Source organism: Channa argus, chromosome 3 (genome assembly GCF_033026475.1).
Source record: "Channa argus isolate prfri chromosome 3, Channa argus male v1.0, whole genome shotgun sequence".
NCBI classification, from domain to species: domain Eukaryota; kingdom Metazoa; phylum Chordata; class Actinopteri; order Anabantiformes; family Channidae; genus Channa; species Channa argus.
In genome coordinates this window covers 27,043,767-27,062,761 of record NC_090199.1, presented here as the reverse complement: position 1 = coordinate 27,062,761, position 18,995 = coordinate 27,043,767, and the positions used below count along the sequence as shown (strand labels likewise).

The 18,995-nt window shown below is 40.9% G+C and overlaps 1 protein-coding gene across 2 annotated transcripts in view; it reads left to right on the top strand.

The window, feature by feature from the left end:
• Positions 1-18,995, top strand: part of LOC137124007 (sodium/potassium/calcium exchanger 3-like) — a 54,737-nt gene that overhangs the window by 21,553 nt on the left and 14,189 nt on the right. The window contains exons 3-4 of one of the 2 annotated variants that reach the window (XM_067498561.1): positions 10,233-10,309; positions 15,502-15,576. In XM_067498561.1, the coding sequence (XP_067354662.1) occupies positions 10,233-10,309; positions 15,502-15,576 (152 nt within the window). The remainder of the gene's footprint in view (positions 1-10,232; positions 10,310-15,501; positions 15,577-18,995) is intronic. The other variant, XM_067498562.1, reaches the window with a different exon arrangement.

The window sequence follows — 18,995 nt, the reverse complement described above, 5'->3', positions numbered from 1 at the left end:
TTCAGCAGGTGAAATGTTTGCTCAATTGGAGTAAGATCTGTTGATTGACTTGGTCAGTGTGAAACCTTCCACATTTTCCTTCTGTTGAAGTCCTTTGTTTCAGATCATTGCCTTGCTACCTGGTGAAGCTCCTTAAAATTATATCTGATGCACTTTCAGACAAAATGTTTCTGTACACCTCTGTACTCATTCTGCTGCTACCATCATGAGTTCAATTATTAATAAAGATCACTGAGTCGGGTCCAGAAGCCGCCATGCAGCTGTAGACATGACACAAACTCCTTTGTGCTTCACAGATGAGCATGTATGGTTTGGATCATGAGTAAATAATTCTTGCTCCACACTTTGGTCTTTCTAACACTATAATAAAGGTTCATCTTGGTCTCATCAGCCCATCAAACTTATAACTTTTGTGGATCATCATTGGTCTTCTACAAATTCCAAATTGGCTCTTTTATTCTTACTGCTCACGAGGTGTTTGCATCTTGTGATTTGGCCTCTTGAATTCTCCTGATAGTATTCTTCAAATAGTGGATTGTAAGACCTTTACATCTGCTCTGTGGCAGTTTTTATTGATGTCACGGTCAATAGATTTTGAGTTTTCTCTACAGCTCTCATCAGCTGTTGCTTGGTGACCTGTTCTTTGCATGTTGCTCAGTACACCAGTGGTTTCTTTTTTCCAGGACATTACACTTTGCTGTATTACCATGCTTAATGTTTGCCCAGTGCCATGGATTTGTTTTTCCTCCTGTCTCAGATTCAAAATGACTTGCATTTGTTCCAGAGATAGCTCCCTGTTCTTCATAACAAATAAGGCCAGGATATGAAAGAACAAAGTCTAAATGAACACACTGGGAAAAACTAGGAGAACTATTTTAAAATAATACACTTAACAAGAGACATGGAACAGGAAACCACTAAAAACTGGATAGAGGCACTGGAGAATCTTAACCAAAAGAAACCTAAACACTAATGTAAAAGTTTAAACACAAAGACCAAGCAACACTGAACAGAATCTTCAAAGTTACATAGGAAACTAAAATACCCAAACCGAAGGAAGACTGGGCTTAAAAAGTGAGGGGAACAGGTGCAAACAATGAGGGACAACGAATGTAAAGCTAAGGAACAGAACTAGGCACAGGAAGTGGGGAGAAGAGGCCCCAAAAAATAAAAGTCCAAGGGGAGGAGGTGCACTGGGACCATGACAGTTATCTTCTATTTTGATGAATGTATATAAGTTTGAGTAATATCAAATAAAACGATAAATTTTACAATTCATCTCCTTCCATCTTTTGGTCTTAAAACGAAATGTCTTCTTTTTACAACAAAAACCAAGTAATTGGCCTTGCAGTTCCGCTGCTTTAGGAGGTGACTGTACTGTATACAACTTGTATGAAAGTGATAACCTTTGCATGTCTAACAGCTTCATCTATATGAGTGAGTAAACCTGGGTCATGGTTTGCTTCCATTGTAAACCGGGGTATGAAGTCAATCAATCAACGTGACTTGCGATTATTTCTGTTATATAATAAAGCAGTCGAGGGTCTTAACTTTCGTGTTCTTCATAGCAAGAGATTAGAGAGGCAAATGCCCGGGGTACAAAGCATTGAGGGGCAAACTGGGGCAGGGGGGCTCCTGACCCATTATTTTATCCGTAAAGAGCAAATGAAATGACTCCACCTTTTCTTCCACATGTCCATGATGGTTAGAAAGATACAAATAACAAGAGTGGGCATCCTCTGTGATTTCCTCTGGGAAAGTGACGTGTGAGGGAGAGTTTAAGGGCATGAGCAAGTGTAACCTCCTCATCCTTTCTGTTTGCCTTTCTGTAAATAAATGCACACACTTTCTACACAACACATGGTGTGTTACTTGAGGTGATGACAAGATCTAGAGAGCTACACTTGTTCTGACACAACTGACAATTCAACAGAAAACTTATTAACAACAATTTTTATAGCTTACCATATTTTGCGGACTTGTACAATTACAACTGTACAACTGACGAAGGTTATTTTGAAATAGATTTCCTGGCCTAAAAGTGCATCACAAAGAAATGTGAAAAACCAAGGGCATAGCTCTGCTACAGGAGGCTCCTTACATGTCTCTATGATTGATAGCATTTACGGCAGCAGGGTCAGTTGTCAGTGTGTTGTTGACAGAGATACTGTAACATTAGTTAGTTAAGTTATAGTAAGGTGCTTTTTGTTGCCAATACAAATGTTGTTAGGAAATTGCCTCCGTGCTCTTGCAGGTCAACACAACCCCCTAACAACACGGCACACGAGTTAGAAAAGAAAAATAGAGATATTAAAGACATGATATCAAACGTATACAAAACCAACAGATGTGGTTAAGGTGCCAGTGATTTGGCGTTCACCAGTATAATCGGCTTAGGGAATGTAGTTCCTTTAATCTATTTTTTTATTTTTATTTTTTATGGTTTCTGCCTGGTGGGAATCGTCTCCAACAATGTTTCTCTAAGAACAAGAGTTTTTAGTTAAAACAATTTTTTTAAATTGGAGGTGGTGATAAGAGTGAATGACAAATAATGGGAATTTAAATTCTTTCACCTCATTTCCCAGCAATTTCAATAATCTTCCCTTACCTCTGCCAAAATCTCTAGTCATCTTTTTAGTTTCTCCAAGGTTGGATTATTATTGTTGAAAATATTAAGATTATGATCCTTACCCGCAGCTCGTTGGACAACGTTGGACACCTCCTTCCTGTATGCAAATTCATCAGATTTTTATATGAGCCTGACCACTTTAATTTTCATCAGCGAATTTAAAAGTCCTTACTGAATCATTGGAAGTGGTGCAGTCATTTGTGTCCAAGGTATACTGCATTGTGTTTACCTAAAAAACAATGGAAAATAAAAAAATATTAAAAAAAATAAATAAATCAAAGCCTTCTCAGGATGGGTGGTGGTGGTTTTACAGTTGCAGATTCATTTAGAGTGAAAATGCAACTGTTCATTTTTCATTCTCTGCTGAGAAAAATCCCCTGTGCTTTCTGCCTTCCTAGTCGGTAGAATGTGGCTGGGTGTGTGACTGAGCAGCATGCACACAGTAGCCCAGTAGTACATTTAGCATATTGCTTTTAACTCCAGGCTAACTACAGGTCAAACATCACTCCTTTTTCACTTTACATGGGAATGTGCTGTATGTGCCTCATATTATTACAGTAAGTGCATTTTGGTGGGCTTGAGTGACACGAGTGGACTTAATGTAACTGAAGCATATACTGTATGCATGGATATCGCCACAGCCGTGTGCAGAAGAGTGTGAGACAAAAGTCTTACCTAGTTCTCTTCCTTCAACCATTATCAGAGTCAACAAACCAGTTCCTCATGCACAATATTATAAAACAAGCAACTGTAAAACGCTATACATTTTTATGAGCAGTGTGAAGTGACTTCTTGCATTCTGAAAATTTTCAGCCACTGTCCAATAAAAATTTCAACGTCTCAGTGGGTTGGATCAGTAAATAATTTGAGCAGTGCTGTAATGCGCCTTCTCTGTGAGCCCAAAAATAGGCATCACTAAAAACCTTCTTGAGTGTATGTGTCCATTGAACAAATTACATTAGATGAGCGTGTCCTTCTATCGTTACCTTCTCCAGAGTGGTAATCGTGTCACCCATAGACCGAAAGCACAAAACAAATTGGGCTTTATAAAATGTTATAAATATAAAATCTGAAATGCTTACATTTTCTTGAGGGATACACAACCTGGATTAGCTTGTTTGTTTGCACCATCTTTCTTCTTTACATTATCTTTACATTTTGTGTTAACCACTCTCCTGTTCAGGGTCGCGGGGGTCTGGAGCCAGTCTTTCACAGTGCCAACGTAGAGAGACATACACAGACAGACGACCATTCATGCTCAAATTCACACCTATGGGTAATTTATTTATTTGATATTTATTTATTATTTATTTTAGTTGATATGAGAAAAATTCTTCAACCTAACAGCTAGCGTGATATGCTTGTATACGTTAGCATGTTTAGTGCTGCAGAGTTCCAGCGTGAGGAGTACAAGCCAAAACGGGAGTCTTGGTACATCCCAGTTCAGAGCCCCTCGGTCGCTCACTGTGGCTTCTTCCGAATTGCGCGGTAAATTGGACCGGCATTGGATGATACAGGCAGGTGGGCAAGCAGGCAACGCAGTGAACTCCAGCAGAGGAATGAAGTAGTCTGAGGTACAATGTGTCTCCCCTCCCCCCCCCCCAGCAAGCTGTGGCCTGATTGCTGATTTATACATTGACTACCACTGATTGTGCATAGGGAAGAAGAACAGGTAGAAGGAGGTGATTGCAGAAAGGAAAGAATGGAAATCCCACTGTCCTTAAAGCGCATATGCGTAATCTAAGAATGTGGGGTCTGTTGCTCCATCTGTGGGTTCTGTTTTACGGTGTTTTTCTCTGTACTAGACGGGGTAGTTCAGCCCAGAGCACCATTAGCAGCTCATCACAATTGACCTCACTTACAACAACACTAATTACAAGACTAACCACATAACGGTGTCTTTTATTCTGTTTTTCCTTCTCACAATTTGCACTCGGCACATTTTTACAGTTTGCCTGCTTTGTCAACTGAGCTGTCAAGTTCAGGTAACATGTTTTCCCCCTTAGCCCTCCCTTCATCCATTTCTCCTCCTCTTCTTATCTGTTTACTACCTCCAACACATCAACACTATTCCAATCATGCACCAGGGAACATGTATTTTCTCCAAACATCATGCATAATGCACCACATCTCAGCCTGTGCTCTGCATGTGGTAAATCAAACGTCATCACTAATGGCGAGTGCACCATGGTGCAGCAGCAGAGTGACTCCCTTCAGGTTAAGGCTAGCAGTCTATTATTTGTGCCCACTTCTCCCTTCTGCCACTTAAATACACTCTGCCTCAAGGAGACACTCACTCTGTTGCTATGGAGTTTGTGTTCAGATGGATCCCAGTCGAGTCACCCAGGGAGAATATCTGATATTGATGAAGCAGATCAAAGTTGGGCTCCTTTGATTGTCATACAGTTTGATCTGCTCTGTAGACAAATTTGTGCTTTATCCAAACCCTGAAACTCACAACGTGATTCAATATTTATGAAAGACTAACACTTGAAAATGTGCTTTTCTGTAAAACCTTTAAACACCTTTATCCACGCTATCCGAACCCCGGAAGCAGCATTTTAACTTTGCTCTCCACAGGCCTTTATCTTGAATTTCTTAGTGCTAACTCTACTCTGGCCATCAACTACAGTAGAGTATTATGACCTTGGCAGTTCTAACTAGATGTGAGGTATGTTATGATGGATCTAAAAGTCAAGGGTGCATTGTTTTTTGAATGTGAAAGTGCTGCTTGTCTTCTATGGATATGTGTTTCAATAGGGTGAGTCACTGTGTTATACGTGAACTTTTTGATGAATTATGTAAAGTCCTCGTGAGAAATTTAAGAGCACTTCACTGTCACTCAGTTGGGACTGAAGTCTGTTGATAAAAAAACAACCTAGAATTTCCTAATTGAATCTTGCTTTGAACAACTGAATGTAAAATGTGCACTTGTATTATGCTGATGGTTTTGGAAAAGAGGTCATGTGGCCCCGGTTTTGTTTGTTGGCGTCATCTGGATGTAGCCCAAAATTATACATCCATAGTCATCATATCTTCATCGGTAATCTTGACAACTAGATTGTCTGGAACAAAATGATTTTTTGCTTTGTACTGTACACATTACCCATGTTTCATGCATCTCCATTTTGTCCTCATTAAAGGTTTCAGGTTTTTCTTCGTTAGATTCTAGGGTCTAAGGGCCAAAGGGGGTTGTGTTGATTGTAAAGCCTCTTGATACCTATTTGCGATTTGTGAATATAAATAAAAATCTAATTTGATGCAATAAGTGTCCTGTCGCAAAGATATGATGTCAGCAATCTACAAAGTGTCAAGGTGATTTCAGATTGGACCCAGCATTGTGACAGACAGTTATCTCCATAAGTTTAGCACACGAGGTGTTTTGAAGTCTACTTGTCGTTGCCTCGAAAAGCAATACTGTGTGAAGTAATGACTGTCCAGTAATTAGCTATAGCTGTAGCTTTATATGCAAATGTGCCTCCAAAAAACCTGAACACAACTTAAAAAGATTTACATAAGTCTATGCTTGGGCAGATATATCGCGTTTGGCTGACGGGCTTCACATTGTTGGCTAAAATTGTTAATTAAATCCTCCCCTCCACCCACCCCACCCCAGAAAGACTGGGTCGCCATTGCAAACCAAAAAAAAAAAAAAACGTCAGTGTTTTGGAATACAGTACATCCTAATACAGTGACTGCTTTTTATTTCTTTGTGTGCATTGTTTCCCGTACGTTCATTGAGGTGGTCAGCACTGACTTTCTTTTTATTAGACTTGCACACAGTGCATCAACTGCTTTCTCGCTTTCTCTCTCTACGTCCTGGAACCGGGTTTCTCCATCTGCCTTGTCTGCTTCACAGACTCTGTGCTTGCCCCTCTGCTCAACTGGGACGGTGTCATTCAGTCATCTGCGTTTTTGGATTTTCCAGTTCCTTCTTGATGGTTTTAGGTTAATTTCTTTTTTGATTCCCTCAGTTCCTCTATCCCACAGGCCTGGCACTTTTACCTGCCCCATCGTTACCCAGCCACCTTAGTTACAGCTACTCTAATAGTTGTATCAGCAATTCCAGCTCTGATGTTTAGTTAATAAACTTTCCGACCTATCTAATGAATCCACCCTTCACACAGAAAGGAGTTCCGATTGTGTGGAGCTTGCATCAGCCAGGCAGGTGCTTACCATATGTTATCTTCGTTGGTGTAAACTGAACAGGACTGAGGCAATAAATGCATCTGCTGCCTGAACCTTTCCTCAGTCACAGCAGGCATCAATCTGGGCGCAGTAAGTACCAGCTGCGCTGCCAAACACATCCCATGCTCACTCAACAGGAGCTTCTAAGCCCCTTGTCTCACCTGCACATGCAGAGCATCATTCACCTCAATATGCCTGCTTTCCTGCTCTCCACTTCTCACAGAATTGATGTAGGTTCTCCCTTTGAAATAGTGATATCTTTCTCTGCTCACATGGCACAGAAGCATTTTACAATGATACAGTAGCAGATTTACCATTTAAAAGTCTAATACTTAATATCCAAAACAGGTACACAGCCACTTTGTCAGCTACTAACTAGCTGGTGACACTCACATTAATTACAGTTTAATCACTCCGTGATCTATGTAGGAAGTAAAAAAAAAAAAAAAAAAAAGTTCTTGTAAAAAACTGTTTTAAACACACCACTCGTATTTGTGAAAAACTCTAAACCTCGACAGGCTCACCATGCCAGTTATAATCGGTGTGCTATGATTGAGGCATCAATATTCAGGTTTAAGCAAATAGCAAATAGTCATAACCAGTGGCCAAACGATCAAAGGAATAAACAGGTAGTTATAAAAACATATTATCTTTTAAGCATATAATTGTCTATGTTTACGACACATTTACACACCAGTGTGATGTGATTCTTAGAAAATAGAAAGAGCTGGGTGCTATGAAGTGGAACCTTCTAGTGTTGCTTGTATAAAACACCTTGTTTACTGTACATGAAGGTTCACTGGGTTTCTTCTGGGAGCGCGTGTTTCTGCATCACATCCACACGTGTACTTGCCTCCCATGGGAAACAGGACTTCATGCTCCTTGGAACAGTAATTAGTAGTATGGGTTTTATTTGAAAGCTCTTTGAAGATTTTTTTTTGTTTTGTTTTCAGTATTTCTTTTTATATTCTTATTATTCTTATTTTGATAATACTATTTTTGGAATTTTTCAGTTTTTCTTTTCTTTTTTTTTCATCTGCTCTGAGCCCTAATACCTACTATGACAGCTTGTTTTTAATTTTCATACTCTAGCCTGGCTTTATGACTGGATTGAGTCTGAGTTAGCTAAGGCTGGCTTGTAGCAGTAAATATTAACCATATACAGCTGTTGCTATGCTTAGATGGCCATGTGATTTGCTGCTTTATACCCTATTTGCCTTTTACAGGCTGCCCCTGCATTGTGTTAGGAAAGTTATAGCAGTGGAACATAGTGCGGAGGACTGCAGCCACTCAAACACAGCGCGATACTGTAGATGCAAATAGGTCAACACAGTACAGAAAGTAGGTGAGTGGGCGAAAACAGTGGGAAAGTAGTGAACTGTTCTTCCTGCTCTTATTTTCTCTCAGCAACATGCTGTGAAGGACTGGAGACTGAAATAAGACTAAAGAGTAGGTGGAATCAGAAACTACTCAACCACTCTTAACTCATATATTGGTTTATTCATTCATTCTTTCACCCACTCACTGTTAGCCTACCTGCCTCTCAAGTGACTGTGGATGATACAGAAGGCATCCTACGCTCTGAAAGATGGTTGCTGTGTAACCTTGGGCTTTTTAAAAGTTATTAGTTCAGAACATATCAAGCAACCTTGCTAGGTTATACTAGCAGTGGATGGCTCTAGGGATCTCGACGTGGACCTGTTAGTCAGCTGTGTCATGTTAATCCATTCAAAAATATCTCTGTATATCAACTTTAAGATGCATTGGCATGAAATGTGATGCACATATTCACGACCCGTAGGATGAACTGCATTAACGTTTGACATCCTCTGAATTATTATAAAGTCAAACGTTTGTCTACTACTTTTATGTTTAGTTCCTAGTTCAAAATTATTAATATGCCGAGCCGCAATCTTGCACACGAGGCTTTCGATGGAGTGCTATGGTCTAAAAGGTGAGGGTCCTTTGGCTCACCACTCAAGGGGTCACTAGCTAGGGGAAGTACCAAACAATCTGTAAATGAAGAAAAGCATGGATGTATCAGATGGGTCCTTCCTCCAGTGGAGCCACAGGCCCGTTGCTACACCCGAGCTCTTTCAATGTCTTTGTAACATTTGTATTATTATTATTACTTGTCACCGAGCTTAGTTCAGATGAAAAAAAATACTAAAACAGACACGAGAAATTATCTTTCAGTGTCTCCTACAGTCAGTGGTGGGGAGCCTTTTGCCTTTTGTGTCAATAATTACAGTTAAAACATAGCATATTACTCTGATGTGTCCTGCATTAGACTCATTGGGCTTTGGGGATGTTTGTTCTTTATTTAAGCTGGATAATCTTCTTTTCATTAAGATCCTGGCTAAAATGGCATCCCAACAAAGAAGCGATCAGACAACATTCACACAGGCTCCTGTTGAATGAGCATCATCTGAAAGTTGTTGTTAATTTCTTCAGCAGGGTCTCCAAGTCTATTCCTTTTGTGCCGGTTAATAAAGTATTTCGGATCCTGATGTTTCTGTGCGTTTCACCAGATGCTAGCAATCATTATCTTTAGCCTGGCTGGCCTCTCCCAGGGTATAGTGTAGTTTCTGAAATATGTAACAGATGTTAGCAGTGGCCTGTGATTGGGCTCATGATTTGTGTTTAAGGGGAGATGATGACAAGGGTGACTTGATGCTTGAGGGTCCGAGAGGCAAAGGTTCCTCAACACTCTCTGGCAGCCAAGGGCCTGTCACTGATGTTGGCAGGCAAAGAGTAAGTGTGGGGCCGAGAGAGGGGAGAAAGTCAAAAGCAGGGAGAGGGGGTAGAATAACTCCGGCCACCTTTAAAGCCACACCCCCTATTTTTTACCTCTTTCTCTTTTTGCTTTATACTCTCTGCCAACTTTCCACTTTTCTCTTAATCTGGCTCTCTTCATCTTTCCCTCACACATTGTTGCCCTGACTTGCTCAGTTGTACTCACATTTCCATGCGGGCAAGTGGACTGTGCAAATTGAAGTTAAACTCCCTCCACCTGTCTCTCCAATTTTCTGTCTCTCTCCCTCTCTCTCACCTTTGCCCTCCATCCTACTTGCTGTACCCTAAATATCCCTCACTCTATTTTTGCAGTACTCTCTCCTCTTTGCCCTTGCTTTGTCCTCGTAGGGCTCACTTTTTCCATTTCCCTGTTCTCTTGTCACTCTCTAAGGAAGCACAGACAGTCCTTGGAAGGGCACATCTAGACTGTCGCACACAATTCGGCTCAGTACTGTCTGGGCAATGCTGCTTGTCAGTACACAGAGGTTGAATGGGTTTCTGTGCTCGTAGGGTTGACCTCTCCGCTCGACATACAGTATGTTTCCTGTACGCCACTCTGCTATAACACCTACATGCTCTGAATATGAACGGTTCTAATGTGATGTCTCATCTTTTTCAGCCCTGCACGAGTTCCCAACAGACCTGTTCACAAACAAAGAGAGGACAGAAGGAGCTGTGGCCCTGCATGTCCTGTGTGTAAGTTTGCCTTTACTACTCTGAATTCATGTGTAGGTATGTTAGCATGTGTTTTTGCTGAACATTTTTCACATCACACTTGTCTACAGTTCTCATAGAAACCAACACAGAATTGATCCTATAGGACTAGGCGTGTATCTAAAACCTGAAGACTATTCTATGTTAGCACAGAATTACATTGGTGGGGCCCCACTTCATTTTAATCAGGCCTACATACACCATCGGATTGTAAGAAATACTCAGTAGAGAACCTACTGTGCTGTCATCCGCAACCTGATAAACAGTTTACTGCTGTTATATTAACCTTTGCTAAAAACTACAGCACCAAGCTGTTCGATGATATTTCTTAGCTTTTTTAACAGGCTACTCTAGGCACAAAATAGCTATGCTGCCCCTCTATCTGCAACATACAATATACCAGCAACTAAAAACCAGTATCCAATACGTACTCAAAGTGATAACAGCGTTAAAGTATGCATAACTCCAGAGATGCTCAATCGGTTTCAAGTCCCGTAACCACTTCTTTGTTATCTTGGCTGTGTGCTTAGTGTTGTTGTCCTGTTGAAAGATAAACTGTCGCCCCAGTCTGAGGTCCAGAGAGCTCTGGAACAGCTTTTCATCTAGAATGTCTCTGTACATTGCTGCATTCATCTTTCCCTCGATCCTGACTAGTCTCCCAGTTCCTGCCTCTGAAAAACATCCCCGCAGCATGATGCTGCCACCACCAAGCTTTACTGTAGGGATGGTATTGGCCAGGTGGTGAGTGGTGCCTGGTTTCCTCCAGACATGACACTTGGCATTCAGGCCAAAAAGTTCAATCTTTGTTTCATCAGAGCAGAGAACTTTGTTTCTCATAGTCTGAGAGTCCTTCAGGGGGGCTGTCATGCGCCTTTTACTGACCACTCTACCATACAGGCCTGGTTGGTGGCTTTCATGTTGTCATTATGGGGTATTGTAAATAATCAATTTCAACCAGTTTGGAATAAGACTGTAACATATCAAAATGTGGAAAAAGTTAAGCACTGTGATTACTTTCTGCATGCATAAATAACACATAACAGCTTTTTGTCGAAATATTTGTTGACTGTATGGTAAAACTGTAGAAAACACCAAGCATTTAGCATAGCATTCGCTGCACCTAAACACTCTCAGCTGTAAATAAATAGTTTTTATGGAATATGGAATATCTCAAGAGTTCCTTGAGGCAACAAAGTTTGGACAAATGTTCAGTTGGACTGATTACATTTTGGTGGTCAGAGGACAAGGTGACCTGATGTCTGTCCCATTATTGTCAAAGCAATATCTCAGAAACACCTGCTGTGAATTTAATTCACAGTCCAATATGACTCTGGACAGAGATGCATGTAATCTGTAACTTGACTGGTTGGCAGATAACGTTTAAATTTACTTACAAATTCAATGCATCAGAAGTAAAAATACATAGTTTTTACTCCACAAATTAGATTTTTCAAAATCTGATTACATTACCCCAAACTTGAGCTTGATGTAACGCTATTAACAGCTCGTGTAGCCTTAAGCAAGACATCTCAAGCATCTTTTTAACTCCACTCTCTCGGGTTTATTTCCTTTTCCAACATGTAGGCTTCACCCGGCTCAAGTGACAGCACTTGAGGGCAGCTTCAACCTGTTCACAGACAGAGTTTTCCTTTACATCAACATCCAAACAAAATCACAACTGTGGGCAAGTTGGCATATTTGTTATTAGGTCATAGGAACATGTGCTGCCAGGCTGTCATCTGAAATTACACAAATGACAAATGGTGCTAGATATTTCACCCCTTTGGCTCTAGAGAAGACAGCATCTGGATGTTTCCTCTCCTTTCCTTTCCTCTCCATCACTATCTTATTGGTTCAGCACACGCCTGAGAGTGGCACAGCAGTGGGTCTGTATGCAAGGTCAAGGCTATGATGGATCTCCGTTGTCACTTTAACATGACTGACAAATGCCTGCAGAATGTCCCAGTTTATAGTGACCCATGTTGTGGTGTGCTTTTGCTGATAGTCTCTGTAGGGCTGACTGAAATGGAAGCTCATGCCAGCACACCAGCCTCTCTAGGGATCTTTGCTGTGCATAAACAGAGCACTAAGAAATGTAGAATGGACCACTTTGCTAGTACATGTCTGACATGACTCTATGGGTAGTGTCATTGCTTACAGTGCATCCACCCTCTGAGTTTGCCTTTTCCTGCTGGAGTAGGGTATATAAAATTACCCTTTTTCAGGATGCTTGGATATTTAAAAACACAAAAATATAGTTCATTGTTACCAGCTATTTGGGTGTGATATGTAACTTAAAATAATGTCTTTCCCTTAGCAGATGTTCTTTGTGGAGAGGCCAGCACGCAGTGTATTTTTAGGAAGGACAGTCAGAGCTAATACCTGCAATGTAAACTGTATAGCCGTAAAGCTGCTGTACTTTTTCACCTTGTCATTTTTAGCCACAAATGAGCCAGAGCGGCGAAAAAGTTAGCCCATACACGTGATTTTGGACGGCTCTTCAAGTGTTCAGATTAACCTTGGGCTCGGCTCCACGGAGTACAAAGCCACATGAAAAATATATTCATTTTACAAAATTGTAAGTCAGAAAAGCCTCAATTTGCCTCAAAAAGTGGTGTGTGAGAGAAGTGTATGGCATATTCCCTTCATAACTTACAGACAGTTAACGATTAATCATGTTGAGTATCCTATCTGGATAATAATAATAATAATAATAATAATAGCTTTATTTATAAAGCACTTATCAAACAGAGTACAAAGTGCTCTACATTAAAAAGATAATTAAATAAATAAAATCAGGTTAAATATAAAATCAAAGAAAAGCAAAAAGTTAAGTACATCAAGTGATATAGATAGAATATACTAATTACACTGAAACAAGACTCTCACATCTCAGGAAAGTCAAATCTATAAAACTGCCTTTTCACAGGAGACTTAAAAGATGACACTGAGTCAGAGAGACTGATTTCTTCAGGCAGGTTATTCCAGAGTTTTGGAGCCATGATGGGAAATGCTCCATCCCCCTTGGTTTGTAACCGGGAAGTTGGAACAGACAACAATCCACTGTCTGATGATCTTAAGTTTCAATTGATGGCTCAGTTGATAGAAAAGTCTCCACAATCCGCAAGGTCAATAGTTTGATTCCTGGTTGCCTGGTGTCCTTGGACAAGACTCCTCGGGTTGACAAGTGCCTTGAATGTACCAGCTCACCACAACATCTCCATGGGGATCAATAAAGTGTAGAAAAATCCGAAAATGACCCCCCTAAGTAAACAAAAAGAGTGAATTAAAATAGGTTTGAAAATTGACAATATGACACTCCCCCCTCCATCTGCAGCCGTACCCTTTCAGAGTAAACGTGAATACTCTTAATTTCTGGTTCCAGTCAGAAGTGCAAAGCCTATGAAGCCGAATAACTCAAAATCTGAAAATGCAATTTGAAAATAGCCAAACAAATAACAGAACAGACGTTGTGTCCTCATGTTGTCTTAGTTATAGTACATTAGTACAATGTCACATATGGTCTACAAAAGGGATGTTGACTTAATCACTGGATTATGTTCTGTTGTCTGTTATTTGTTTTATCCCATGAAGCAGCCACAAGCGATGCTGCCGTAAACTGATTTCAGATATTATCATTGGTCATGTATGTTTCTGGCATCGGCTTCAGCTAAAAGGCAGAAAACTGTGCACCACTTTGTGTTTCAGCTACTTTTCTGCTTTTTAATATCACTGTAATTTACTTCCAACTGCTGTTCTCTTGACAGCTGTATTATTGACCCCCCTCCAGTTTAGCTCATGAATGCTGGCATCAAGACTTCTTAGAAAAGATTTGCTCTCAGAAACACAACCGCAGCAGCAGAATTAAAGACACATACACATAGTCAACACTTCATCACTTCGTCACTCAGTCAGCCTCAGACAGTGATGAGTTGTTTTCTCTCCAGTGCTACACTAAATCTCAGTCCAGATGAAGCCTGGTTCCCAGAATAAAATGTGACCTTTGACCTTTTGCTTGCCCTGAACTGGCAAATCTCCACCTCTATGACCAGTGACCGCTAGTGTATGGTTTTGAGTGTGGCTCTCACACGTTGGGTAATGTAATTCACCTTTGTATCTCCTAGAAATCTGGCTACACAAATATGACTCAGACCAGGGCACAAAAGAAAAATTTACCTAAATTTTTCATATCAGACATATAAGCTGGTCTTTAAAAACTGTTATTATTACAAGGAGTAATAATATTCCTTGTGTTTCTTTCTTCACAAACAGTATTTCCAGTCAGTTTGTCACTGCCAGACATTTTTTTATCATCATCATTAACCTTCATTCAGCTCCACCCTTTATCAAATTCTGCCCGTGCTCTTTATCTAATGATTTATTTGACATCAGTGAAACATAATGTTTCAGTTTCAGCATCTAAAATGTGAATAAAATGCTGTAGTTTTTTAGAATGGGGTTGCAATCTAATAAACAAATATGCAGTAATATGTAAAATAACATTTGTAATGTGACTAAAAGTCTTCTGTAATGTGGGTTCAGTGTAATTCAAGGTCAGGGGTCATGTTGGGGGGGACTGTGGGTCCCCAGTTCTTCTGGTGCATATGTCAAACTGTCCTTGGGCAAGACATTAAACCCCAGGTTACTGCCAGCGTCAGGTCAGCGCCTTACAAAGCAGCCGCCATCATCAATGTGTGAGGCCCTTATTAGCAGAAAAGTACTATAGAAGTGTCATTTACTATGTGTGTTGCATTCAGAACATTAATTTCACTAAGGGAATACTAAAAATGGAAATATGAATAATCTCTTCTCCTGGTGTTTTTTCAATGACAGTATGTGTTAACTAACTTCCGTATGTAAATTTAAATGTGTGCTCCCGCAGTTTGGTTATTCAGGAATTTTAAGTGTTTCATTTATTAATTCATTCATGACTTCTTTTCTGAACTTATTTTCTTTTTCATAATTTATATAAAGTTTACATTTAATGTAGAGGTGTACAGAGGTATTTTTGGGTAGATACAGAGATTGGTTCAATCTTCACTTTATCTTGCCTTATCTCAGCAGTACAGTAGAAACCCATCTCAGCTTTGACTTAATATCTATAACTCACATTGAGAAACATACATACTTCATTGAACCTTGTATTATTCATCATTTTCTGTCTTACTCCACAGGCCATTTACATGTTCTGTGCACTAGCTCTCATCTGTGATGACTACTTTGTCCCCTCCCTGGAAAAGATATGTGAGGTACAGTATAAAGCTTTTGAAATCAAAACATAAAAGTATTTTTAAATGAAGTTTTAATGCAGGAGTTCAAATAAATACCCAGATAATAAAGTCTCACTGTAGTTATCTCTCAAGGCTTTTTTAACACTCAAAATGTTTTGCCAAAAAATTTGCAATTTGAAAAATGTTAACTGCAAATTAGCTTTTTTGAACCTCACAGCTGTCTATAAATAAAAAATACATTTAAGAGAAAAAAGTGCAGTGTGAAGTACATATATGCCATCAGCATCTCGGTAACTCCATTCAATAACAGACACACAAAGGAATGGAGTTTTTCTATTCAAGTTTTAATGTTACTACAAACATGATATATACAGCAAGACATATTCTTGTCACCCATACAGTAATAACAGACAATATTTAGACAACTTCTGACGCTCATTTTACTGCACAACTAAATTATTTTAAAATTAAAACAATAATCTACACATTATGACGTCTTCTTCTTCTTCTTTTCCTTTGGGCTGTTCCCTTGCAGGGGTCCCCACAGCGAATCATGTGCCTCCATCTAACCCTGTCCTTTGCATCCTCTTCTCTCACACCAACTAACTTCATGTCCTCTCTCACTACATCCATAAATCTCCTCATTGGTCGTCCTCTAGACCTCTTGCCTGGCAGCTCCAGCCTCTACCAATATATTCACAGTTTCTCCTCTGAACATGTCCAAACCACCTCAATCTGTCCTCTCTGACTTTATCTCCAACACATCTAACATGAGCTGTCCCTCTGATGTCCTCATTCCTGATCCTGTCCATCCTCGTCACTCCCAAAGAGAAGCTCAACATCTTAAGCTCTGCTGCCTCCAGCTCTGCCTCCTGTCTTTTCTTTAGTGCCACTGTCTCTAAGCCGAACAACATCTCTGGTCTCACCACCGTCTTGAACATCTTTCATTTCATTCTCGCTGATACTCTGTTATCACACAACACACCTGACACTTTTCCAACGTGCTTGCACTAGAGACTTGAAGAATGCACAAAAGTGCACTCTTCACCTCTTATCCAAACTCTGCGTTTCTCTGTTGACCCTAAGTACTTAAAGTCCTGCACCTTCTTCACCTCTGCTCCCTGTAACCTCACTGTTCCACCTGGGTCCCTCTCATTGACACACATGTATTCTGTCTTGCTGCGGCTAAGCTTTATTCCTCTGTTTTCCAGAGCAGACATCCACCTCTCTAGATTTTCCTCCACCTGCTCCCTGCTCTCACTACAAATCACAATGTCATCTGCAAACATCATAGTCCATGGAGATTCCTGTCTAACCTCATCTGTCAGCCTGTCCATCACCAGAGCAAACAAGAAGGGGATCAGAGCCTTGATGCAGACCCACCTCCACCTTGAACTCCTCTGTCCCACCTACAGCACCTCACCACGGTCTTACAGCTTTCATACATATCCTGCACCACTCTAACATACTTCTCTGCCGCTCCAGACGTCCTCATACAATACCACAGCTCCTCTCTCGGCACCCTGTCATACGCTTTTTCTAAATCTACGAACCCACAATGCAACTCCCTCTGACCTTCTCTGTACTTCTCCATCAGCATCCTCAAAGCAAATACTGCATCTGTTGTTCTCTTTCTAGATGAAACTATATTGTTGCTCACAAATACTCACCTCTGCCCTTAGCTGAGCTTCCACTACTCTTTCCCACAACTTCATTGTGTGGCTCATCAGCTTTATTCCTCTGTAGTTGCCACAGCTCTGCACATCTCCCTTGTTCTTAAAAATGGGCACCAGTACACTTCTCCTCCAGTCCTCAGCATCCTCTCACTCTCCAAGATCTTGTTAAACAAAGTAGTCAGAAACTCTCCTGCCACCTCTCCTAGACACTTCCATACCTCCACAGGTATGTCATCAGGACCAGACCTTTCCATTCTTCATCCTCTTCAACATCCTCCTCACTTCATTCTTACTAATCTTTGCTGCTTCCTGCTCCACACCAGTCACCTCTTCTACTCTTTGTTCCCTTTCAATTTCTTCATTCATCACGCCTTCAAAGTTCTCCTTCCATCTTCCCATCACACTCCTGGCATCTGTCAGTACATTTCCATCCTTATCTTTAATCACCATAACCTGCTGCACATCCTTCCCATCTCTATCTCTTTGTCTGGCCAACCTGTACAAATCCACCTCTCCCTCTTTAGTGTCCAACCTATCATACAAGTCCTCAAATGCTCTTTGTTTGGCCTTTGCCACCTTCACCTTACTCTGCATCTCCCTGTACTCCTGTCTACTCTCTTCAGTCCTCTCAGTGTCCCACTTCTTCTTAGCTAACCTCTTTCCTTGTATACACTCCTGAACTTCCTCGTTCCACCACCAAGTCTCCTTCTCCACTTTCTTCTTTCCTGATGACTCACCGAGTGCCCTCCTACCTGTCTCCCTGATCACATTAGCTGTAGTGGTCCAGTCATCTGGAAGCAATTCCAAACCACCCAGGGTCTGTCTCAGCTCCTCCCTGAAAACTACAAAACATTCTACCTTTTTCAATTTCCACCACTTCGTCCTCTGCTCTGCCTTAGTCCTCTTCATCTTTCTCACCACCAGCATCATTTTACACACCACCATCCTGTGCTGTCTGGCTAAACTCTCCCCTACCAATGCTTTACAGTCACTGATCTCTTTCAGATTACAACGTCTACACAAGATGTCGTCCACCTGAGTGTTTCTACCTCCGCTCTTGTACGTCACCCTATGTTCCTGCCTCTTCTGGAAGACAGTGTTCACTACAGCCATTTCCATCCTCTTTGCAATGTCTACCACCATCTGTCCTTCTGCATTCCTGTCCTGAAGACCAAACCTGCCCATCACATTCTCATCACCTCTGTTCCCTTCACCAACATGTCCATTGAAATCTGCATCAATCACCACTTTCTCATCTAACTCACTCCAGAATTTCTCCTTCTCTTCTAACTCACATCCTACCTGTGGTGCATAACCACTAACAACATTGAACATCACGCCTTCAATTTCCAGCTTCAGGCTCATCAACCTGTCTGATACTCTTTTCACCTCTAGAACGTTCCTCACAAACTCCTCTTTCAGTATAACTCCTACTCCATTTCTCTTCCTATCTGACCCATGGTAGAACAACTTGAACCCTGCTCCTAAGCTTCCAGCCTTGCTACCTTTCCACCTGGTCTCGTGGACACACAGTATGTCCACCTTCCTTCTCTGCATCATATCAATCAACTCTCTAGCCGTCTCTGTCATAGTCCCAACATTCAAAGTCCCTACTGTCAGTCCTACATTCTTAGCTTTCCTCTTCTTTCTCTGCCTATGAACACACCTTCCTCCTCTCCTTCTTCGACCAACAGTAGTCCAATTTCCCACAGTACCGTGTAGGTCAACAGCACCGGTGGCGGTCGTTGTTAACCCGGGCCC